At 50.7% G+C, this 24112-nt stretch overlaps 1 protein-coding gene and 1 long non-coding RNA gene across 3 annotated transcripts; both read right to left on the bottom strand.

The window, feature by feature from the left end:
• Positions 1 to 1798: 1798 nt before the first annotated feature.
• On the bottom strand, positions 1799 to 17279 carry RBM38 (RNA binding motif protein 38). Of its 2 annotated transcripts, XR_012838002.1 has the most exons (5): positions 16854 to 17265; positions 16024 to 16147; positions 15360 to 15414; positions 2712 to 3237; positions 1799 to 2610 (listed from the first exon to the last, which is right to left on the bottom strand). XR_012838002.1 is itself a non-coding variant. In XM_075768428.1 (4 exons), the coding sequence occupies exons 1-4, from the start codon at positions 17019 to 17021 to the stop codon at positions 2937 to 2939; spliced, it is 648 nt and encodes a 215-aa protein (XP_075624543.1). In that variant the 5' UTR covers positions 17022 to 17279; the 3' UTR covers positions 1799 to 2936. The 2 variants fall into 2 exon arrangements, 1 of the variants encoding a protein (XP_075624543.1); XM_075768428.1 differs by having other exon boundaries at positions 1799 to 3237; positions 16854 to 17279.
• A 5873-nt stretch (positions 17280 to 23152) lies between these two features.
• On the bottom strand, positions 23153 to 23809 carry LOC142604145 (uncharacterized). The gene is made up of 3 exons (XR_012838045.1): positions 23675 to 23809; positions 23507 to 23574; positions 23153 to 23229 (listed from the first exon to the last, which is right to left on the bottom strand). It is a non-coding gene; the product is annotated as an uncharacterized LOC142604145 (long non-coding RNA).
• Positions 23810 to 24112: the final 303 nt, after the last annotated feature.

The following is a 24112-nucleotide window of genomic DNA, read 5'->3' on the forward strand; positions in this document are numbered from 1 at the left end:
AACCCCACTTCCACCCGGGAAGCTGGACGGCAGATTTTATTATTATCCCACCCGGCCGCAATTTCACAGTTGGGTTTTTGCGAGCAGGAAGGCGGCAGGTTGGGCTGCTGTTTTGATGTGGTTGTTTCTCAAAATGAGCCCGGAGCAAAACTGAGCAGGATCCAGGAACGGCATTCGACAGCGGCGGGCTGGGTGCCGCGAAGGAGGCGTGCTGCTGTTCAGCGCAGCCTGCGCCCTCGCTTCCTGGCAGTTTTGGCCACCTTTCAGGAAATTAGAGTCAGCTAAATGGAAAATCGTCACTCTTTTCACTTTAAAATGCACCAGACCCTTTTTTTTTTTTTTCCAATGACAAATTAATCTTCAGAGACTTCGGTCTTCCTATTGACCTGGGGAGACACGGGTCCTCGGTGAGGACAAAAGCTGCCGCTCAGCAGGGCGGGAGCCGGGCGGGATGGGCACCGCAACACGGCTCCCAGCACCCTCACCCGCCTCCGAAATCCTCCCCTCCCTCCTCCCCAGACTCATGACAGGGAGAAAGAATTGCTGAATGATCTCTGGCCCTGATAGTACTTCAAAGGCAGGTTTCTCGGGCCAGGCTGCGCTCCTCGCCAGTGCTGTGCTGGATGCAACACCCAGCTCTTACTCCTTTGGCAGCCCCACAGCCGTATCCAGAAACTAATTACTTAAAAAGGAAATAAATGTCACCCGCGTGGTTGTAAGCAAAACCCTGGGCAGGACGAAGAGCCCCACCAGGGTCTGTGTCCTCACGCAATACGAGCAAAGGAGGAATGAGCTGTTTCCATTCATTAAGATGGGCTGTTTACTCTGAGGCCTACTGATGACGTTAGACATGCCCACTGTGTACCTTTAAGTTGACCAGGGCAGCTGATCAGACACAGTGCTGAACTGCCTCCGCTTCCATCCTACGGCACCCTCTTCCCCCAGGATGGCTTTAGGCATCGTCACCTTCTGAACAGCAATAGACACTGGTGCCAAAGGCAGGGGGACTTCCCGGCCCCAGTTCTGCTGTAACCTTTACAGAGATGCACATTCAAATAGAGTAACTTTATTTACTTTTAAAAGCTGATATTCAGTTTGTAATGGTCAAAATCTGAGCACCAAATTTCTAAACCAAGTTGGTGAGGGAAAGTCCAACATGGCTGAGTAACGCATAGGAGGCTGGGGGGTGCGAGCACCCTGCCAGAGCCTCACCGCTGCCTGCAGCCTGCCCACACCCTGCCAGATCGGAGATCCCTTACCTGGGACAGGGCTTTGGCAGACCACTCAACTCTTGTATGGATGAAATTTAGGAAAAAAACCCCAACTTATTCTAAGCAAGTAACAGATGGAAAGCAATACCCTGAGGATTCTGGGGTAAGATCTGATCTCAGCTGTCCCGGTTTCCACCGGAGCTGCACCAGGACAGCAGCACTTTACACCCTCTGCTCCGCATGGGCTGGGTGTGAGCAAGCGCCCGGTGCTGGGCACAAGCATGGGGGACCGCACAACTCCGGTGCGATGCTCCAAGAGCTCCAAAACCCCAAAGTGCCAAGAGCTAGAGGTGACTTGGGACTTGCAGAGCGAACAACAGCACAGGGAAGACGCTGGGAGGGAGGGCTGTGACCCCACGCAGCGCTGGGGCAGGATGCGCGCAGGGGCTCACGCCAGGCTCCGCAGGACGTGCTCCCAAGCCACCCTGCCACGCTCGCGGGAGAAGGCCCGGCGTAGCCAGAGCAGGTCCGTTTGAAAGTCCCTAATGGACTCCAGCCAAGCAAACATGGTACCATACAGTACTGAATAATTTTAAAAGTTAAAATAGTTTATTGCTGTTCTTTGTAGAAATGCACTTAACTTACATCGTCTGTTCTCTTCCTTTATTTGGCTGTTGGATTATAGGCATAAAAAGGTTATGTTTACCCATTTGTTCAAAGACATAACACCTTCTCCTCTTTTGCTCCACTCATGATCTTCTCCTAAACTTCGCTGGCCAACAGCCCCAAATCTCTTTTACATAAATACTGTAAATGTCTCCATAGGTTGCAGCATTGTAACAAAAGATCTACCAAAGTAGACAAAATGTTCGGTATTCTTGGTTGGTTTTTTTGCATTTAAAAATATACCTAAATTTGAGATAATCTTAACAGAGTAACAATTACAATAAGAAAATAGTACAGTGCGTTGACTAAAGGAATATTCTGCTCTCCTTCAAGCCAATATTCCCTTTTGTATGTTGAAGTGATTCAGCAATTACTTAAGAACTTTTACCTACATACAATAATTTAGTAAAATGAGAATTAAACAAGGCAGATACTTACTACTATTCTTCTGTCTGCAATTCACAGCTCATGCGAATAAAATCGCAATAAATATTAAAAAATAGTTTTTCTTTTTTTTTTTTTTTCTGTAAGGCATCTCTGAGTATTACAAAGTTTTTGTACAACCAAAAAATAAGATTGCTTTTTTCCACGTTCTCCGAGTACCTCTGTACCTCAACAGTAATTAAGAGGATTGCAGGTTTGATGAGGAGGGGAGGGCTGATGGGGTAGGGCCGGAAAGACGACCATGGGCGATGGAAGCAGACCACGATGTGTGCAAGAATCTGTAGTTTTCCTGTGAAACATTTCAGTCACTTTTAGAACATCTTCAAGACAGTATCTGTCCAGATTGGGGGGGAAAAAAAAAAAACAAAACCAAAACAAAAACCAACTTACCAGAAGTCCATTTTCATGAGCACAGTCAGACTGCAAGGGTTTGGGTTCGCCCTTAACACTATAAATAGCTTAGGTATTGATATGCACCTACGTAAAGGGGATAAAGGGGCGGCGTGATAATTTTTTTTTTGTTTCTTTTATTGTTTTTTTGTTGTTGTTGCTGTCCTAGTCGTATCCTTCCATTGTACAAGATTGTCCTAGGTGGCGAAGGCGCGGGCAGAGCCCTTACTGCATGCGGTCGGGCTGCAGCTGCTGGGGCTGGTACTGCACGAACGCGGTGGCGGGCGCCGCGGGGTTGCTGGCGGTGATGGGCGGCTGGACTGCGCCCGTGTAGCCGTATCCCACGAAGCCGGCGGCGGGGGAGGCAGCGTAGGGGTACTGATCGTAGGCAGCTGTGGTGTACTGGGAATAGGCTTGGCTGGCGGCGGTGTAGTCGATGTAGGGAGACGTGATGGACTGCACAGGGGTAGGGATCACCACGCTGGGCTGGATGATAGCTTGGGGGTAAACATAGTGAGGCGTGAGTCTGTGGAGGCAAAGGGAGAGAGTCAGCGAGAGGGGGCTGGGATCCCTCCGGCCTGCATGTCACGCTCCTTCCCCCCCCGCCCCAAATTCATGTGCATCAGCCACGGACACGGTACTGCCCAGCAGTGCTGCCCTTGAGGCAGGGGTGCTGCTCGGGGTGCAGGGAATGAAAAGCAAAACGCTCCTAGACCCCGAGGGTAGAAGTAGTGCAAGGAGATGCATGGACTGAAAGAATGGACACACACCTGGTCTCCATGTCTTATACCGCCCACTGTCCAGGCTGCTGGTCCCCAAAATAACCTCCCTGGAGGGCCGTGACACAGCCCCTGCCCGACCGGCTCACCGCATCTCCCCAGCACCCACGTGCCCTGCCTGCCCCTGCCAGCATCACCACCTCCCGTAGCCTCCAGGTCCAGGCTTCCCCCCACACTGCCCAAGCACTGGTGGGGGCTCCTGAGGACCCACCAACGCCACGGGGCACCTCCCAGCACCAGGGACACGGGGTCGCTCCTCTGCTCGTCCCACCAGGGACAACCACTGCTCCCGGGCACAGCCGAGGGCCTTCCAGCTCGCCGGCTGTTATCAGTGACTACACATTTTAGCCGGTGTTTCCATAACACTGGATGTTTAGGGCAATGCTACACAGTGTTTGTTGTAAAACACGACATATTAATTGTGGTTTTCTTCCCTTCAGCAACACTCCTGGTAGCAACCACGCCAGCAGCCCCCAGCCCCGCAGCGATGCTCGTGAGCTTTTACACCCAGGCTCTTGCGGCCAGCCGGCCCCCGGCCTTTCCTCTGCCCTTTCCATGCAGCTCCTAAAGCGTTGCTTTTCACCACCCGGTTTGCCCCTGCCCCGAGGTAGTCGTGCTGCTGAGAGGAATTTAACAACGCCACAGTCAATTAAAGCCCACAGACTGAAAGATCCTGGAAATGATTAATGCAGGATTGCCCACTAATTTGCTAGTAACTGCTAATGAGGAGGAAAGAAAAAAAAAAAAAAAGACAGCAAAATGAAATGGCTATATTTTCCAAAGGGCCCACAAAAAAATCAGGCCTCAAAGAAGAGCAAAAACTGTGCAGACCTGAAGGTTTAGGTCCATCCACACAGACTGCCACAGGTCAGACAAATACGGGCAATCGCACGGGCAACTGCAGAGAGCAAACGGGGTCTGCCTGCAGAGCCCTCGGCAGCAGAGAGCTCCATTGTGCACAGCCTTGACAGATTTGGGGCTTGTTTAAGAAATAAGAGGGTGCAGCCTGTCACCAGCAAACGGCACGTGACCACTGGAAGGTCAGAGCCACACACACCAAGAAGCGCACGCTGTGGAAAAAGTCCCTTTGGCCGGCTGCTTGCTGAATCACATAAAGCAAGAGCACGAACCAAAAGCCATCCTCCAGAGAGCTTGTTCCACCCTGCCCCAAAACCCGACTCCTTCTGGCAAACAGGGAAAAAAAAACAAACAAACCAAGGTAAAACTCTGCAAAGAGCTTATGCAGATTCAAATATTTTGGGGATTTTTTGTGTGGATGTGTGTGACAGCACATTTTCAAACATGACCACTTTTAAAAACCTCCCACAGGCTTTTCACAAGACACAGGCTGGTACGTGCCGAAACCGCTCTTTAAAGCCGAGCTCAGCTGCGCAGGGAGGGGATACCTTGCCCACTCTCCTGTCCGATCTCCGGGGTCGGAACCCCAGCAGACACCGCGCTGCCCAGCACGGGGACTCGGTGCTCTGGTGCTTCCCGGGGACTCGCAGCCAGGGACTGGAAACCACTGAATGGGTCACCAGCTGCCCTCCTTCCATCCCAGTGTCCGTCCGAGGCCTCGGCCACCACCTACAACATGCTGGGGGTCCGCCTGGGGCCGGTCCCTCCTACCCAGCAGTGACAGGGCCATTCCCATTTCCCTCACTGCCAGCACTGGACAGTTTAACCTGCTGTTCAGGCAGGAGGAAGGCTTCTCACAAACAAGTGCTCATCTGAACCGAGTTTTCTCTTGTTTTCCCACTCACATATGCACTTTGTTTTTTCTTGAGGCAATTTGCATGATGAGAGAATGATTGTTCTCCTCCCCACACACAGCAACACTGCCTCCGGGGCCTCCGATGGAACGAGGCCGCCCCCAGAGGAGCGGCACTGGGGAGGAGGATGGACGATGGAGACCAGCACCTCAACCTTTGGCTGACCAAGTGCAAGGCCATCTCCAGAGGCCAGAGCCATCCCTGGCGTAGTGCAGAGAAAGGGACCTCACAGCCTGCAGTCCACAAGTGCACCGTACCCGACATCGCCCTGGGACCAACAAGAATGAGACGAGGCAGCAGAAATTCACTGAATCGCTTCTGTTTCAGCGCTGACCTAACCGAGTCTGGCACGGCTGAATCAGAGCTACAGGTTGTGCACCAGTTCAGACCAAGGGCACTCCATGCCACGTACTCACACCGGGCAGCACCAACTGCCGCCTCTGCTGAGGAGCTGGGCCTAGTCCCGACCCAGAGGTTCCTCACGCTTGGTCGGCGGGGGTTTGGGTTGTTTTAAGTAACGCAGAGGGGCAATACCGCTCTCTTGGCCCGCTGGGGGCCGGGGAAAGGCTCTGCGGGGGCACCCCAGGCACTGCCCCATGCAACTGCCGGGGGTGGGACACGCGGACCCCACGCACGCCTCTTGCTCTCAGTCAGCAGCTCGGACAACCGCCGGCATCCCAGACGGGTGACGGACGCTCTGGCTGCCTGTTGCTTCTCCCTACTAGTGTCCCACTACTGGGCTTCCTGCTACTCCAGGGCTTGATAAAGTTAAAACCACTCCACAAAACACAACAAAAAAACCCAAATGCACAATCCTCGTGCTCAGGACTCACTAAAAAAAAAAACCAGCTGAGGAGAGGCCTGCGCTTTTCATGCGGAACGAGGAGGCCGGTCCGAGAGCTCCCGAGCAATCCAGCCTGAGCATCGTCCTGTTTGAGAAGCTCCACAGGTCACCCCCCATGTCCCTTGCTGCCACCCAACTGCTCTTCGGAGCCAGCACACCCCATGGGGAGGACATGGCCACGCACAGGGATGTCAGGGTGAGCACACGGTCCCAACTCGTCCCCGAGAAACTCCACACGTCGGCTTTGCTTTCAGATGCACAGGTCCTCCATCGCAGCTCCCACGGCGTGCTCCAGGGACAGCAAATCCGCGACATCCTGCACTACTTTTTTGCTCAGCAAGGAAAAATTCCAGCTCTTCGATGCTACTTTGAATAAAAAGCACCATTAGCTAAGATGACAGTAAGTATTCGTGCACTCCGTCCAGAAATACATCCCAGCCCAATACATACCCAAGCGCACACCACACGCCATAGTTTACCGCACTGGAGAAATCACACTCAGCATCTCCAGAATCTGCTTCTACGTAAAAGGGAATGTTCTTTTGGTCTGTGGGGTTTTAATAATTTAGCTAGAAATTTCAATCATACTGTGCAGTTTGGACTTCTGAATTAGGTGGACAGATGGAACTCATCGATCAAAACAAAACACACAACCCAAGGTAAGGTCACTTTGATGACTTGCAGCCACAAACAAAACAAAACAAAACCAGTGCAGTATGAAGTTCTCTGCTGGCTACATTTAGCGTCCACAGAAGGTCTGAAAATATTCTCCCCCTTCCATTATTTCTGAAGATGATCTTTCAGGGGGGGAAAAAAAAAAGCTCTTTCAGAGTTCTTTTTCTAAAAATCAGCAAACTCTAATTTGAATTTCTACAGAATGAGTCACATTTGTGTTTTAAGATGCCTTTCCCTTCCTCCCTGCAGTTTTCCTCCCTCCCCCATGACGGGCCCTGCCAGCCAGAAGAGAACTTCATCTAGAATACACACAACGTGATTATAAAACATCAACCAAGTGATCAGCCATGGCCACCACACATCAAAGTCATCCCGTGAACAGCAGATGCATGAGATGCTTCTGGCATTACAATTAATCGCGGGCAAAGGCCACAAAAATGCAACAAGCATGGTCAAACCTAAGTCTAGAGCCGGCAGCGGCCGCGGGAAGGAGTCGGGAGGGCCGTCACGGTGCAGGAGGGCAGCCGGGACCGCCACGCTAGCCCACGTTCCTAACTACGTGGCACGATGCCACACTGCCCCGGCAGCCAAAATTGAAAGACACAGAACAAAAGAGATGGTTACAGAGCCACTGGCAGAGGAGACGCAGACTCGGCTTCTGCTTTTGCTGTGCAAAACGCGAAGGACAGAACAAAAGCAGCCCGGTTTTGGTGCAGTCCTGGCTGGAGATGTTGGAATGCATCAGGTGAGGCTCGCGCCTGCCATCACCCTTGGATCCTGGGAGGTGCTGCCTGCTGAAAGAGCGGACTTTTTAAAATCTGTCGTGGCCCGGTTCTCCCCATCACACCAGCAGGATGCCAGGGGCGAGCTGCAGGGCAGAGCTGGCTATCAATATATCTGATTATTTTAGGCTGGGTTTACACTCCCGACCTCCTTGAGCTCTGCCGGCCACACCGGGAGCGTTTTGCTGCTGCTGGAGAGGTGGGAGACAACTGCAACCCTCTGTCAAGAGGGACACGGCATCGCACAAACACGTGGGAAACAAGAAGGGGCACAGGGCTCTTGGCAGCCTCGCAGAGATCAGCACACAAACGCCACCACCACGACCGGCCTTTTATTCCTTGAAGAATAAAAGAAACAGAGCCCTTTGTGTCTGCCAGTGAAGGCACAAATCCTGGCATTTGACCCCAGGAATTTGGCCTCCATTTCCACTAGAGTTGACCTGTTAGCTGCTACAGGGATGCCCACGCTGCCACAACACGTGATGGCAGGCGGTGCCGGGCTCCAGTTGTAGGTGGTACTGCAGAACGAGCGGAGCACAGCCACAGCTGGCCACGACAGCAACGTGAAAGCCACCTCTGGCGAAGTGACACCTCCAAGCACAGCCTGGGTGATGGATTTGAAGATGTATTTTGAGGTGGGTTCCCGTGTGTAAGAGCACCAGACACGAGCTGCCTGGGGAAGCGTACCCCAGCAACATCGAGGAAAGCAGCAGCAGCAGCATGGGGGCTCTACGCTTGCGTTAAGTAGCGGTGCCACAACCCCACCTCGGCGCTTGTGATGCACAGGCACATCCTGACGTAACTCACGCCCCAAGAACATCATTCCTGAAGGATGCTCCCAAGCCACCAAGCGCTAACCCCAAGCAGCCACTTCGAGTAAACCTGCGCGGAGCAGCGCCAGCGTGACAGGCTGCAGGAACGTGAGAAATTCAGGCCCTGTTCTCAAACCCAGACACGATGAGGAGGGGCTGCAGGCTGGAGCGTGGCCAGGTCAGTCCCTGCCTGCCAACAAGGACTCCTGCTGCGGGAGGAGATCGCGTGGAGTTTATCCACCAACACTTCGGTGGATCGGGATGCTCATCGTCCATCAGCTTTCACTGACACGGGCTGGGCTTCAACCACTGACATGACAAACCTCCGAATCCTGAAATGTCCCTACTAACCCTGATTTAAACATGCACTGGAATCTCAATGGCTTCTGCCTCATTGGCCAGCTCAAAGACAGACAAGGATGAACTCTGCAGCTCCATGGTATACAGTATTTATCCTCACCTACTAACACATGACACAAACACAAACCAACCAACCCAATTTCTGCTCATATTGTAACTAATTTGCCTGTCTGTCTTCTACTCATCCTCCTCTGTCCCTCTGGGAAGATTTACACAGCAGCCTGTGCAAACAGACACACGACTGGGCGTCCTGCTTCCCCCCGGGGACCAGACGTCACCACCCTGGTGGCAATCACCACGGAACAACCTGCCACAGCAGACGGTCCCAGGCTGGAATAATCGGCATAACAGAAAAAGTGGTTGTATTACAAGGTTCAGTATCAACCTCCTCTGGTTGCTGAGCCTACCAGAACCATTGCTCGAGAAAACTTAAGAGTATAAGAGCAAGCCATGATTTCAATTTATTTTCATTTTGGCAGGAGAGAGAAAATTCAAGGAGCAGGAGGCACCACAGTAGCTGAGAACCTGTAACAGATCAGCAATGTCCTCATTTTACAGCGTGAGCACATCTCAACTTCACGATGCAACAAACTAACCGTCCATAGCAGAAGGTGGATTCCACAGAAACAAGTAAAAAGAAATGCCATCTACACCTTCCCCCACACCCAATGCAGAGGTGTGGGGGAAAAAATCAAAAGAAATAATAAAAAAATAAAAAAAAGAAGTTGCAGACCGAAGATCAGAGTACATATTCTCACAAAGATCTAATCCTTTTTCTCAGCTTAACCAAGAGTCTGAGATCAACATGCTGAGCTCCTCCACGAGTTAGCCAGGCTCAGCAATTTACAGCTTTATCCTCTGCATCTTGCTTCCCCCACACCCAAAGGAAAAAGAAAAAAAAAATAATAATCCCAAACAAAGGCATGTTCGCCCAGACCAAAAATAGGTTTGGAGAAGCAGGCTGAAAAACACTCAGGTAGCGAGAGATAACATCTGCCTGAAACAAGAGCCATCTAACACCGAGGAAAAAGCCACATGGAAGTTTATCTGCAACTAGCCAGCTATCCAGAGAAGGAAAACCCCCTTCCCTTCCGAGTTACCAGCACGGCCAAACCAGAAACGAACTGACAGAAGAGACAGAAAATGCTTCACACCAGCGTGCTACAGGAGCCCGAGCCCTTCAGCACTGGCAAGAGAAGCCCAGGAGGATGCTGGACTCATCAGGTCCACGCAGGAGGAAAACCAGATTAACCCAGGGAGCCTCAGGAATTCTGCCTTTACCTAAGCTTCCCAATTTTCTTCTGCAATTTGGAGAAAACCAAAGGCTGCGGAAACATCTCTAAAGTGTTCTCAAGTACCTGGCAAGTTTTGGCACAACATATATTAAATTGACTACTTTCAACTGGTTCCATTTTTCACACGTGATCCCTTCCACTGACTTTTCATTAAAACCATCCACACATTTGACTTATCAAAACCTCTTTCTTGCATAGACGAAGTATTTTGAAGCAGAATGCTTTAGCTATGGAAGAAGCAACAAAATATCTATTTTGGATAAAAGAAAACCTACACTGATATAACAAGTGATTTCTAAGCCAAGAAAGAAATTCCATTTTAAGAGTTTCAGCCATCTCTGCTGCCAGTTGTGCTTTCATTGATCTATAGCATCTAAAACCTCTCTCTCCACACCCTGCAAGGCAGGGTCCCGGGTGCAGCTCAGCTGTGGCACAGGAGAGCCGAAACGCTCGGAGCTGGCGACAGGGCAATTGCAGGGGACAGCACAATCCTGTTTACAGGACTCGGAGACCAAGATAGGAGACTCGGTTTTAAGTCCGAGGTCCACGACTTTTCGTCTTTTGTGATCATAGAGTATATTTAGCTTTGGTATGTAGCTTGCTCCCATCTGCGGGGAACAAGTTCCTCATATAAGTCATATTTAGAAGTGACCCGGTGTCCTTGCTACCAAATTATCAGCACAACAACTGTCTGGTTCCCTCGCTGGTGTCCTTAGCTCAGAGGCGGGCCGGTCAGAGCTGCATTTATCATTCGAATTACTGGGCATGTGTTTAATACTCCAGAGTTAGGGACCAGTATGCCAACAGCTGCTCAAAGGAAAGATGAGATCAGGTACAAGCTGGACTGCTCTGAAAATTCAGACGCGTGTGTGAATCTGCCGCGTTGGGACTAAGCGGCACCAGCCAGATCAGAATAGGAGAATTTTGCATCTGCCACTCCCCAGCTCCTGCAACGAGGAGAAAGGACTCGGGTCTCTGCTGCTAAGGCAGCCGCTCTCGCGCCGGTGAGGATGAAGAGCAAATCCACCGAAGGCAACGGAATCACGCAGAGAAGACGGCGCAACTCGAGTCGCGCTGTGAAGACAAAGCCGGAGCCAGCTCAGCCCGGCTCTCCATCACCCGCAGGCCTGTGCCCTGGCTGCGCTGCCACAGCACGTGGCACCTTCACCGGGAGCCTGTCCCCTGCAGAAGGTCCAGCACTGCCCTGAGCTTGGCACACCATTTACGTAGCCGAGTGTAAGGTCAGCGTATCAGACCGTGCTCTCCTATGGGCCTATACTGGATGCAGGACATGAGCAAATCGTGCCCGAAACCAAAACAAATTGTATACCAAGCCCTTGGGTATGATACCAGCATTTGCCACCTTGACGTAGACATTCAAGAAAATTCACAAAGCCATCTGATCTGCTCATAAATACATGTCTACTTTTAAAAGAAACGAAACAAAAAAAAAAATCAGCTCTTTCTGACCAGCAAGCATTTGGTCTGAATAGCAGTAACCATGCCCGAGAACCAGCAGCTGAGGCCATTTGGAACATGGATTTGAACATTTCTTAGGAAATCCCCCCCCCCAAAAGCTTTCATGTTACTGGCACAGGATAAGCAACAGGTGCCGGGTGCACCATCCCCACAGAGCTGCTCGTGGCCAGCAGAACAGCCCGGGGTCCTGCGCCTGGCCAGCTTTCGGGTAAGCGGTGCAATAGGAAGTCGGAGCACGGGGATGCCAGCTGACAGAGGCTGAGCAGAGCAAGGCCAGCATGTGCCGGTTTATAAGCATAACCACAGAAAAGATGAAAGTTTTTCTCTTTTTATTTTTAACCCAATAGAGAAGTTTTAAGGATAAACAGCTGCGAGGGAGGGTGGGCTGACACAAAGAGGGACTTTCTTTGCTTCTTAACTGCAGCAGCATCAATGCATGAAATTTCAAATTCAAAAAGATTTAACTCTTTCTGATGCTGCCCGAGATCAAATGCCGGTCAGAGTCAGGGGGCCACAAAAATAAGCAACTACACAAGGACGGGCAGCGGGGTCTCTGGAGCAGCAACGTGCAAGATACAGAAAGAGCTGGATCCTGTGGCAAGAGGCAGCCACACGCTTCCCAGAGCTCAGTCACTCTCTCAGGCACCGGTAGATCTCCCACACAGATAACTCCTTCGCTGAGGCACGGCCACAGGAATGCACCTGCCATACGCTGCTCGTGTCCAGAGCAGCAAGCCCGGCTGCAAAGAGGAGAACCAGGGAATCCCCATTCCCTGCACAGACTCAAACCTGTCTCAAGCCCTGGGGTCCCAGAGGAGAGGACCAAGACAGGGGTTCAGCAGCTTCCAAGATGTTTCATACATTTCTCAAAATTTCACAAAAGGGACGCTGCTGCAGTAAGAGACAGCTCCGTTTGGGGAGAGGGTCCCCCCCTTCTCTGATGGCAGAAGCGCAGCTCCGTGCCGGCCGGCAGCCGCAGGGACACGCTGTGGCACAGCGCAGGCTGTCAGCCCCGGGCTAAGCCCCCAGGCCTAACGCTGCTTCCCTGAGCTCAGAAGCCAGATCTCTGAGTCGCCCTGACACAGACACATCTTTGCCTTGCTTTACTGTTGAGATATCCGGTTACGACAATCTAGAGACTACTTTTCAAAACAGAATTTACTACTGACTCCGTGCTGTCTGCTGTGCGAGTGCCTCCCCTGCCAGGACAGCAGGAGGAAGGAGAGAGGCTCCTCATGGTTTCTCTTTCTGTTCCGCATACCCCAAGCAATATTTACCACTGCATTTGGGTGCCGGGGGCTGGGAGGGCGGGGGTGGGGAAGCCTTCAGTTTATAAATAATCCTCACTGGTGTTTGGGTAATTTTCATAGTTTCCATTCATTTCAGGTTTCACCAAAACCTGCATTCTGTGGCTTGATAACTGGAACATGACTGGCTGGCTTTCTCTCCTTTAACTGCCTAGCAGTTAACGGGTTGTTCATTCATTTCTTCCTTGCCAAGTCCAGCTCGCACACCTCGTACCCTGCGTCCCATAACAATCGTCTTTCGGAAACCACATGCCAACCCCTGGGCACAAACACTTTGCAGAGACAGGAACCGCAGGAGGGAGAACCGGGCAACGTCTTACACCGTGGGCAAAGCAGACGAGCCACGGAGCTTCACTTGGGGAAGGTCAGGATCCAGCCCACACAGTGCAGAGAAACAGACCACAGCGTTTTGATGAAGCTCCCATCTGACCCTGATAAAGTCCTCATCTGTCCTCAAATCCACCAGAGGGCCAAGGAAATTGTGGGTTCAAGGGAATGCAAGAGTGGAGCCTGGCAGTCTCTTAATTTTGCTGGTCTACTGACGAGACAAAGAGGGAACCAGCAGCCAAGCTCCGCTGCTTGACTGAGCACCTGATGCGCTTCCCTCAGAGGCCGCAGAGCAGCCCCAGTCGTGGTGCTCAGGTAGAGGGCTCCACATTTTGCCAAACCCACATTTTCAGTGATTCTGCTCCAGCAATGACTGAATGCAACAAAATTCTTGTTTACTGATGCTTGCAAATAATGATATATAATCCCCTCCCTCCAACCCTCCAGTCTCCCGGTTCCTGTCTCTTGGCAACTGATAAATAATTTATAGTGCTCTCTGCTGTATGTGCTAACTGCAGCTCTGCTGGTTTAATGATGAAACCAATGCCTAAGAACTGGAACAGTAACTGTCTAGATCACATAGAACACGTAGTCAGTTGATCCCACACTCCTCTGTACGTGAAACTAAAAGCAAACTGTTCACAAAGGAGAAACTACATTTTCCAAAGCTGCAGGACTGCGGCTGCCGGGTAGGCACGGCACCCGCAGAACAGCAGATTATCTGCAAGAGGAACAGGCGCGCGCCGGCACTCCTGCCAACACGAGGAGTTAAACGTGCTTCGCTATTTCGCTCTTTTCTGTTAGCACGCGTGGAAAAACTGCTAACAGGGTGGTTTTATCGTCCGCTTCTCTTGTGCACTCCTGTGCAATGTGGAGAACCTCTGGGGTACACATCTCGAAGGTGCCACTACCGCCTACTTTGGGGCCAAGACAGCGATTGTAGCTCCCGTGCAAGGGGAGCTATTAAAAAGCAGCATCTTGTCTATGTCACCTACTGTGGCTCTTGCACCAAAAAAAAAAAGAGAGTCTTCATTTCATGACAGACATTCTCCGAGTCTTTCCAACAGAGCCATAACCACTTAGGAAAACTGGCATGTTTGAACCGTACACACCACGCGTACACTGGGTGTGCACTATTGTGGCAACACAGTCCCTTACATCCATAAACTCATTGGAATGAGATTACCCAGGCAGCTGGCAACTGCAGCCATGAGGGCAGAGGAGTGAAAGTTTCTGGTTTGTTGCTAGCAGACTTTTTTCTTTTAAAAAAAAAAAAACAAACCCACCCCAAAAACACATGAGCGGAGAGCAGGAAAGGGATGAAGTATTTCTGTTGACAAAGGCCAAAATCCCATCTATTTATGTTAGAGTCACACAAAAACCACAACACAGCAGTGCTCAAAAGCTCTAAAAAATGCACCTACTTTCTTAATGCTCTTAGAAAATAATAATAAAAAACCCCTATCAATATTCACTTTCTGAAATGGTGTAAAAAAAGAACTGCATCAATCATTAAACAGTTAAATGAAGGCAGTATGACAGTCGCTATTGTTCTCGTGAAGCACACTTGTCTTTTGCCGAGCAGCTGCCAGATCCTATTAGATGTATAAAAAGAGGACTTTTCTAACCGAGTAGGGATGGTATAAGCTATTGAAAACAGCAGACAAAAGCCCACTTTTGCAGACTATTCAAGCCTTGTATAACATCTGTCTAAAATCAATTTTTGACCTAATGTTACTTTCATTAAGTAACAGACTTTGTTTCCAATGCAATTTGTTTTCTAGGATAAAACTGTATCCTAAGCATTATTACGTGGGAAACGGCACAGAGGAAGCAGAAGATCTTATTTGAGAAACATGAGAACAGAATTTGCTTAATTGTTTTGACACCTTAAGTACTATAATACAGAAACTATTTTCCATTTATTTGAATTCTTGTGAATTCTTGAAGTTGGCAAAGCAGCAAGCAATGCATCGGGTTTATTATGACTAAGATTTACTGAGGATAAAGGAGGATCTTTGGGAATTACATTAAAGCTGATAAACGCACAAAACTTCTGAAATCTTCACCAGAAATAAAGTACTCCGAACATTAACAACAGCTGTTGAAACTGTCCACTCTTGACGGCTAAGGCTTTTTTCACGCCTTTTAAATAATGAGGAAGTTGATTCATGAATTTCATTTCAAACAGACTGTTAAGAAACATTGCCACTTACCCAAAGGGTCTCTGAATGAAGGCTGGATGTAGCTGCTGCACACCTATGGTAAAACCTAAAAAAGCGTTCAGGAAAAAAGAGATATTAAGGAATAGCATCCATTGGAACATTCAACTCGCAATATACATGCATAATTACACCTCAGACAACACGCACACGTGTTTCGTCTGCTATGCATGTGCACGAATTCGGAGCCCCATTTAAAAGCAAGTTAATTTTAATACGTGTATGCGATATGCACGAGGACCAGATGGGAATTCAGATTAAACAACAGTGTGAAAGTGTGTTATGGAGCAGACAATGGGGTAGAAAGCCTTACTTTACACACTGGGTACCACGGTCATTAAACCAAAGGGCAGAATGATGAAATGGATCTTACTGTTAATACCGATGTAAGGAAGAAGGTAACAGGAAAACAGATTCGTCACGGAAGAAAACAGCTTTAATTCAGTTATATGAACTTCGGTTCATAACACCAGTGTAACGAGTATGAGTAAGAGGATACGGAAGAGAGGTAACTGGACCACAGTGTCCTTGCTCAACAATCAAAACTATGAGGGATAAGCACGCATCGTCAGAGCAGATGAACCCAGCCCGAGTAACTTGTTTCCTCGTCTTACAAGTTATTCTAACAGAGGGAGACGGGATCTCCTGGATGCCTCACCAGTTTGAATACTCCTCGGTTTTGCTCCCAAATATGCCAGGTTCACATTTGCTTTCCTGCCATCAATGATGGGGTTTGGGTCTTTGCACGCTCTTTCAGCTGCGGCTCTGTCGGCCATGGTCACCTGGAATTAAGCACAGCCTTGTTTGTAGCAACGGCACTTTGTAAACACTCCAGCAACAGGCACTAAGTGGAGTTTATTTATTGTTCTGTTCTGAATCGGGAGCTAAACCGCGCTTCAGGCAGCCTCCCCTGCGCAGCGAGATGGGAAGGGCTCCCGGGGACTCGGCAGAGAAGAAGGCTCCCCCCTCGCCCAGTTACTCCGTTGGGCTTACGCCAGTTGTTTTCCCTTGCCTTTCCACCTCCTCCCCCGTGCTTTTTTAAGCAGTTGATGGAGCCAGTCCCAAAACTCCCCGCAGCAGAGACGGCTCAGGGGAGCTGCCAGGACCCGCGCGATGCAGAGACCGCGGGCAGCGCATCGGCGGCGGGACGGGGGTGCTGCCACAACCCGCTCGGGGCGGGGGGGCTGTTCTCCCGGGGCCCCGGCCCAGCCTTTGTCCTGGCCGAGCCGCCCCCCGCTCCCGCCGGGCACAGCCTCCCCGGCCCCGGCAACCACCGCCGGGACGGGCGGCAGCACCGAGCCGCTCCGCAGCGGGGCAGCGCCCGGCCACCGGGGGGTGGGGGGGGGGTGGTGGTCCGCCGGCCCCGGGGCACCGCTACCAGCCGGGGGGGGGGGTGTGGGGAGGGCAGCCCCGCAGCCCGTCACCCCGGCGCCCGGCCCGTGGTGCAGCGGAGCGGGGGGACCGAGACACGCGCGGAGCGGCACTTACAAAGCCGTATCCCCGGGATTTGCCGGTCTGCCGGTCGGTGATCACCACCGCCTCCTCGATGTCCCCGAAGACCTCGAAGTACTTCCTGAGGGAGGAGTCGGTGGTGTGGTAGGGCAGCCCCCCGACGAAGATCTTGGTGAAGGTGGTGTCCTTCTGCACGGTGTGCATGGTGCCGGGCGCGGCCGGCCCCAGCCGGCATCCACCCCGCGCCGCCGGCGACGAGAAGAAACACTCCCCCCCTCCCTCCGAGCCCCCGCGGCGGCCGAAGGGAGCGGAGCGGCGGCTGGGTCCCGGGGGCCTACAGCCGGCTCATGGCTGCGCTTTGTCCCGGGAGCGCGGGCGGCGCCGCGCCCTCCCGCCGGTGCCGGTGAGTAGCGGCCGCCCGCCGCCGCCGCCGCCTTTGTAGGGCCGCGCCCGCCCCGCCCCGCCCCGCCGCCGCGCAGGGGCGCTCGGGGCGCGTAGTCCGGCACCGCGCCCGCCCGCGCACCCGCCGCGTCTCTGCCGGCCCGGCCCCGGGGGCCGCGGCCTGTTCCCCCTGCGGCGGCGGGTGCTGCACCCCGCCCCCCGGCCCCGGCCCAGCCGCGGAGCTGCCCCCCCCTCCCGCCCCCCCCACCCCCCCTCGGGCCGTGGCCGCCTTGCCCCACGGGGAGGGGACCCGCCGGGCGCGGAGCCCCTGCGGTGCAGGCAGAGCACACCCCCGCCGGCATCGTGACCCCCGGGGAGACGGGGTCCGCTGCGGCCAGCCCCCCCCCCCACTCTGAGCCTGGCCCAGACTACAAATCCCGGCGGCTCCTGGGGAGCAGCGGCAAACCCCGCGGCACGGGGAGGGGGGGAGAAGAGGGGACTGCTCCTGCAGGAGCCCGCCAAAGAAAACCGCCTCGAAGGAGGGTTTTTTTCGCCCCCCCTTCCCTCTTTTCAATTGCACAATAATCTCAACTGCAAGCGTTTAATCCCTGGCAGGTCCGGACACAGGGACAAAGCCATCAAGCAGTTGGCCAGCCCTCGTGGCACGCCGGGTGGCAAAGGCATGTGTTAGGAAGCCAAGGCAGGAGGAAGGGGGGGTCTTGAACAAGGAGGAATAGCCAGGGGTTGAAACACTGAACACAGGTCCAAAAGCATCTTTCCTAAGCAAGCTCTTAAGCATCCTGTTTCGCCACTGCAGCCTGCCTCGGTGGGACAGGGATGCATTGCTCCCGTTTCCACGGGTGGTCAGCGATGGGGTTCCTCTCCGCTGTCCCCCTTTTGCATTTTGTTCCCTCTAAGGACAGGCAGCTCCTACCAGGGGGGCTGTAGAACACCACCGCCTTTGGCCTGACCTGCAGTTTTCAGGCCTGACCTGGGAAAGGTGTGGTGCAAAGTGGGAGTATAGTTGCTGTAGTGCAGCCTCATATTCAATTCACGTTCTCCCCAAAAAGCTGAAAAAGCTACTTGGTTCCTCAAAATGCACCCCTGGAGAAGGCTCCAATGATGGAGTGCTTGCAGTGCTTTAATTCCTCCCCTCCCACGTCGGTTAGAGGCTGGGGTGTGGGAGGGGGTCCTGGAAATCATTTTCATTCACAGTTTCCATCACCCAGATATTCATCAGCCAGAACCTCAAAAACTGCCCCTGTGCCTTAATCTTGCCTCTACAGGGTTATCATTTGGCAGAGAAAGAGAGAAGATTTTTTTGCCACATGATAAATGCAGAGGCAACATTTTAGCAAAAAAGCCAGTGAAGTTCTAAATCACCATCTACTTTGGCTTCTATACAGCAGGTTCAGACTCTGCAGACATTTTTCTTTTATGGAGCCCACAGAGAAAAGCCAGTTATTTCAAGAGAAAGGAATGCATTAATGTCTGCACTCCATAGTTATTCATTAATATTTTTCTTGCACTGCTTCCATAGTTCTAAACACTCTATGCTTCATTAAAGAAAGAGAAAAAAAACCCAAGGAAATCCATTAAGCTTTTCATTCTGAAAACACCAGATTTCAAGACTAGGACACGTTTCCATTGATTACTGTGGAAGAAAGATGGAGCTGGGCCAGCAGTGCCCAACATCACGGCAACATTAACAGCCTTCTGCAGAAGGGACGGTCACGCGGGAATCCTCGGAGCCTGTGGTGTGTGCAGCGGCGTGGGCACGCGCGGGCGCTGGCTGTCCCCCGGTCCATCCCAAAGCGAAGCCCGGGAGACACCTTTGGGGTCGGGATACAGCCTCTCCACCACTGAGTCATACCCCTGCTGTCTGCACGACTTCCACCGCAAACTGCACATCAGCTGCTTCCTGGGCCGCCCGAGCTAAGGACAGCCCAGTTGGCATTCAGTCGCTGTCCTTTTACAGAGCTTCATTCTGCTCCGAATGATGGCAAGGATTCAAATCATCCAAACTGGCTCATGCTCCTCTGCAGGGAAAGCAAGGCTCACAGTTCTCAAAAGCTACCAGAGGTATCTCAGTTCTTGACACTGGTCGGGGGGAAGAAAAACATCACATACGTTTTTTCCCCTTCCAAGACGAGCCCCGCATCTCTCCACGGAGGAATCCCAGTTCCTCTTCTTTCCTAGAGGCAGGAACAGAAGTTCTCTTGCAGGCAGAACAGAGTAAGACAGACATCAGCGCTAAACCTGTACTTGGTGACCACCGCAAACCCCACAGTACCTCTGGCGTGGCGGGGGCGAGCGTGCGTTTGTTTTGCCACACCCTGGAAAGCAGGACGGGAAAGGAAATCCCCTGTCTCATGGTACAGCTTTTATAAGCACAGGGTCTAACGAGCTGTTACCACAAACACGGCGGGACAGACAAGGCGAAATAGGGTAACTATATGTGTTAATTTTTTTTTTACATTTTCCCCTCGTCCTTCTGATAAGCAGTCATCTTCCCCCAAACACCAACAGATTAAATCCAGCCACCAGATCAAAACTGCAGGAGCTTGGCAGGGCTGGTTCACTGCCGCCTTCCTGTGCTTTTACTAGGAATGGTAGGAATACCTGAGTATTCTCAGGAATACCTGAGAAGAGTACGGTTCAAGTTTCTCCGGTCCGAGAGAGCTCCTGCAGAGAGAGGCGTATCTCAAAGTACGACGCTGCCTTGGGGAACGCTGGACAATGCTGAGCACAGATCCGAGAGCGGGCTGCAAGCGAAAGGGGAACACAGAGCAGACACGTGCTATTGCAGGGCTGTATTTAGGTCTTTGTATTTATTAAGAAATAAAACTACACTGGTCAATCAATGAGGAGGCTTAGAGAAAAGTTATCTTTAGCAGCGGTGTACAACCACCCATACTCTTAAGGTATAGGATTTGTGTTGCAAATCCAGAGCATCCTATTGTCATACAGATTGGGAAGATTACTTTTATGTTAGTTCAACATAGTTAAGAGAACTCACTGGCTTTTTTACTTACATGTTAATATGTTTCTTGAGGCTTATGCAAAACTGATACACAAAGGCTCCTTCTGGTGGACTCCAGCAGCATTATCCAAGATGTGAAATGCAGCGGCTGCAGCTCACCGAACCAAGTGTCCTGGAATCCACTGAAAATCTTAGAGAAGGTGGCACTGCAAGAGCAGGCAGGCACAGAACCACGTAGAAATGCTCCCTGTCTAAAGGAAGAGAAACAAATTATGGCAGAGGGAGCTGTACGTCTGGGAGCGCAAGAACAGGACAGAGAGATGGGGAAAGAGTAGCAAATTCATTGCGGGGGAAAAGCTAGCCCTGTTCCTTGCCTGCTGCGAAGCCCCAAAGTCTTTTCTGTCCCCGTCCCTCCCTTGGCAGGGAGGGGTAGAACGAACGTCAGTGAAGCTCTGTGGTGCTCTCCTCGTGCACTTGTCCGAGCATTTCCCTTTCTTCCCCTGGGGTCTTTGTGCTGAGACCTCCCAGGTCTGATCTGAAAGCCATTGAAGAACCTCCCTCGTTTCTTACAAAACTAATGGGCTTTGTTTTTAAAACGGAGCGGGGCTACTGTGGAGCTCTGACCTTTTTCGGTTGCTGCTGCTGCTTAGCCAAGAGTTTATTGCTGTAAGGCGGTGCCCTTGGGTTTTGTCATGGATACCCGCTTGCTGGTTATCGCAACAACAGTAGATGAAACGTCCCTCTTCGAAGCTCCACAGTTAAATAAGTTAGGTGGAGAGCAAGGGACTTACTGTGGGAACCGTTTGGTTTGTTAGTTTTACTAATGCTCAGTCTGGAGGCTGGCCACCGGCTAGGCTGTGAACAGTAGCGTAGCTGGGAGATCTTGAGGGAAGCTGCAGTCAGTGGCATTTGGTTTAGGTTATAGCAGGAAATTCTGCATCTGGGCCCTTTGTCTCAGTTTTTCTGCTTTGATGCCCTGAACACACCATAACCATTGCTTAACCCAGAGCTGCTCCTGTAACAAGAATAAAAAATAAAAATTCTTCCTCTTTGGGCTGCTTTCAACAAAATAGTTGAGTAGAGGATGTTCCCAACTGGGACTCCTCTCTGAATAGGCTTTTGCTTCAGTAGGAATCTTCCAACAGGACTATTTCCTCTTCTGAAATATTTCAGAACTGGGGATGCTGAGTCAGCTCGATTTCCTTTGCCGGCTGCGCTAGTTACATCAGACGCAGACCATCAGCTCCAGTGGTCACAGAACGATCTGTTTTCACGATGCAAGTGACCTGCTGTAGTTTAGACCTCCTCATCACATCCAATGAGATAAATAATCCAGCTACTCTAGTACCACCCTTCCAATTTCTGATACTTTTAGAAGGTATTTAATGCTCGCAATGAACGTGGCCAAGTGCAGAATACCATGCGCAGAAAAAAAAATACACGATCGGCATGGTATGTAATTAACCTTCTTCAAAGGTTTAGTTAGAAACTCTTAGAGCCTTCTAGTTACCATGTCTACTCTATTCAAACACAAGGCAGCAAAGATTCGTTGCAGTGGCTCTGAACAGGGTGTGAACACAATTGAACTGTCAAGACATCAAAACAAGGTATCGGCACTGGATACAAAAGCTATCTCCACGGAGCCCGGAAAGGTATTTAAAAAGAAAACCAGTTACCTGGACTGAAATCTGGGCAGAATGATTCCAGCTTCTACACGATCTCAAAAGGCCAAAAATGTGCCTTTTTACCAAGAGCTGAGTTACCACGCAGCCAGAGAAGGGCAGCACGGTCACCGACTGCAAGGGTCAAAGCTCACTGTGGCGATGCCATCCGGTTCCGCACACTACAACGCCCACGTCCAGGCGGCTGGAGCAGCCCAGCATCGCGATGAGTAAAAGCCATCAGTAGCTCAACAGGCAATCACCGGCAGCGCGATGTCCTCAACGCTGTAACGAACAATGACATCAGCTGAACATGAGAACTGAAACATAGGCAGACCATTTCCTGCTAAGTCACAGGACCAGTGACATCATGCTTTTTGTTAGTGGATAAGCATATAGAGAAGACCATAAGACAATAAAGAGGGTGTACATTACATGCATTCTCAGAAAGACTGAAAAAGATTGATAGATCAGCCGATCTGTATTTTTGAAGTAAAGTCAAGCTCGTGAATGAAGCGTATGGATTAGTCCTAAATCAGGAAATCCATTCTGCTTCTTGGAGTATTGTTTTCCTTTTGTCAGCCCAGGGGTGCCAAGGCCGGTCCTACCTCAAAGGACATTTTCATCAGCTTACAAAAAGAAAAAACAACTCTTCTGTTTCCTTATCAGAAGGACAGCTTTGACAGCACTGTCCATGAAGATAAGGAGGCCTAGTAAGAGCCAGATAGTAGCAAGTAGGTTCTCAGATGACTCCATGATAGGAAAGTTACTGTGGGGAACTTTTCCCTGGGACAAGCCATGTGCAGAATAGTTTGGAGAGTTCAATCATCTTCTCTTTCATTTCCTCACTGCTGCTGGCAGGACCACCAAAGAGAGGTGCTCCGATGATGGACTGGATGCCCTAAGCCATTGTGAAAGACAGAGGTCAGCGTTACAGAATGACTCGAACTGCATCACACAGCCTATGGTTGAACAAAAGCTCGATGGGAGAAGGGTTCAATGAAAAAGGTTTTGCTAAGCTGTTCTCTTTTAATAGATGCTTCCCACCTTTCTGTGCCTTTGTGAAAAGCTCTTTCAGTCCAGTGAATGTGTTTCTGAAATGCTACGTGCTAATGGTTGAAGTCTGACAACGCTCAACAGATGTAAAAGTTGTTCTTTCCAAATATATAGGTACTGTTCCATAAATTAAACATTAATGCATAAACAACCAATTACCGTCTGCAGCCCTGCTGCTTTAGACCGTGAATGAACATTACGTAGAAAAAGGAGACCTCCGATGAAAAGAGTCAGATGTCCGCGGAAAGCAATTACCTGTTCCTAAGTGATATCCGTCCTTTTGGGTCCATCAAAATCCCCCCTTGTGTTACAGCAGGAGCATGGCAGGCAGCTGCCCTTCCAAAGAAAAAAAGATTGCATTTTAACTCTGGTTTTAGTCATTTCAGAATGTTTTGAACTACTGCATTTCTCCTGCACTCTACAGAGTGTAATAGTCACCGTCTGTTTTAAACAAAAGGTATCCCCTTTGTTGTAGATTAGTTGTTGTAGAGAAGGATGACTGAAACAGTTGACATTGGCTCAGAAAAGGACATTTGATCTTCCACCTTTCTGGGAGACGGCACAACTGTGATTAAATCCCTTGGGTGGCTTTGCAGAAAATCCCTTACCTGAGTTTGGCTTCATAAACATTATCATTCTCCTTATCTGGTCCAGCAAACCAAAGAATGCAGCACTCCTAATGATCTGCATTTAAGAAATATTAACGACAGAAAGCATTCAGTATCAAACTACAAAGCATTTGGCAATACACCATAAAGCCAGGAGGAGAGACTGACCTGACCCGGGTATTCCGCAGGCAGATTCCAGCATTTTTCTTTTCCTACAACAAACTCATTACTGGATCTCAGCACACACATACTTCTCACGTACAAAGCAGTTATTGCCTGCAAAAGATATACTGGACAGTAAAGGGTAAACTGTCCTTGTTCACAGTTAGGAGCACTACCGTAATCTTTTATCTGGGCCTGTTATTCAGTAGCACTTGATACAGGAGCTATACGAAACACTTCCTTGAATGCATAAAGCCAGCGATTGAGTTACACTTGATTGAAGATCTATGCCGCTAGTAAGACAAAAGCTCCTATATTACCTGGCACACGCCTGCTAAATTATTGAAGTGGCTCTTCAAGCTGAATATATTCACTGGATAATTAGTCAACAGAAGAAAACGGTCTCTCTTTACAAAGCTAATGTTGACGGGTATGATATCTTTC

Source organism: Balearica regulorum, chromosome 16 (assembly GCF_011004875.1).
Source record: "Balearica regulorum gibbericeps isolate bBalReg1 chromosome 16, bBalReg1.pri, whole genome shotgun sequence".
NCBI lineage: Eukaryota > Metazoa > Chordata > Aves > Gruiformes > Gruidae > Balearica > Balearica regulorum.

What these genes read in the sequence shown, in the direction of transcription:
- RBM38 (XM_075768428.1), bottom strand. Translation starts at nt 17,021, where the DNA reads ATGCACACCGTGCAGAAGGACACCACCTTCACCAAGATCTTCGTCGGG. An exon ending in ACCGAGGAGTATTCAAACTG is followed by an intron (nt 15,415 to 16,023) that starts GTGAGGCATCCA and finishes ACGCTTTTTTAG; the next exon opens with GTTTTACCATAGGTGTGCAG. An exon ending in TTCATTCAGAGACCCTTTGG is followed by an intron (nt 3,238 to 15,359) that starts GTAAGTGGCAAT and finishes TTGCCTCCACAG; the next exon opens with ACTCACGCCTCACTATGTTT.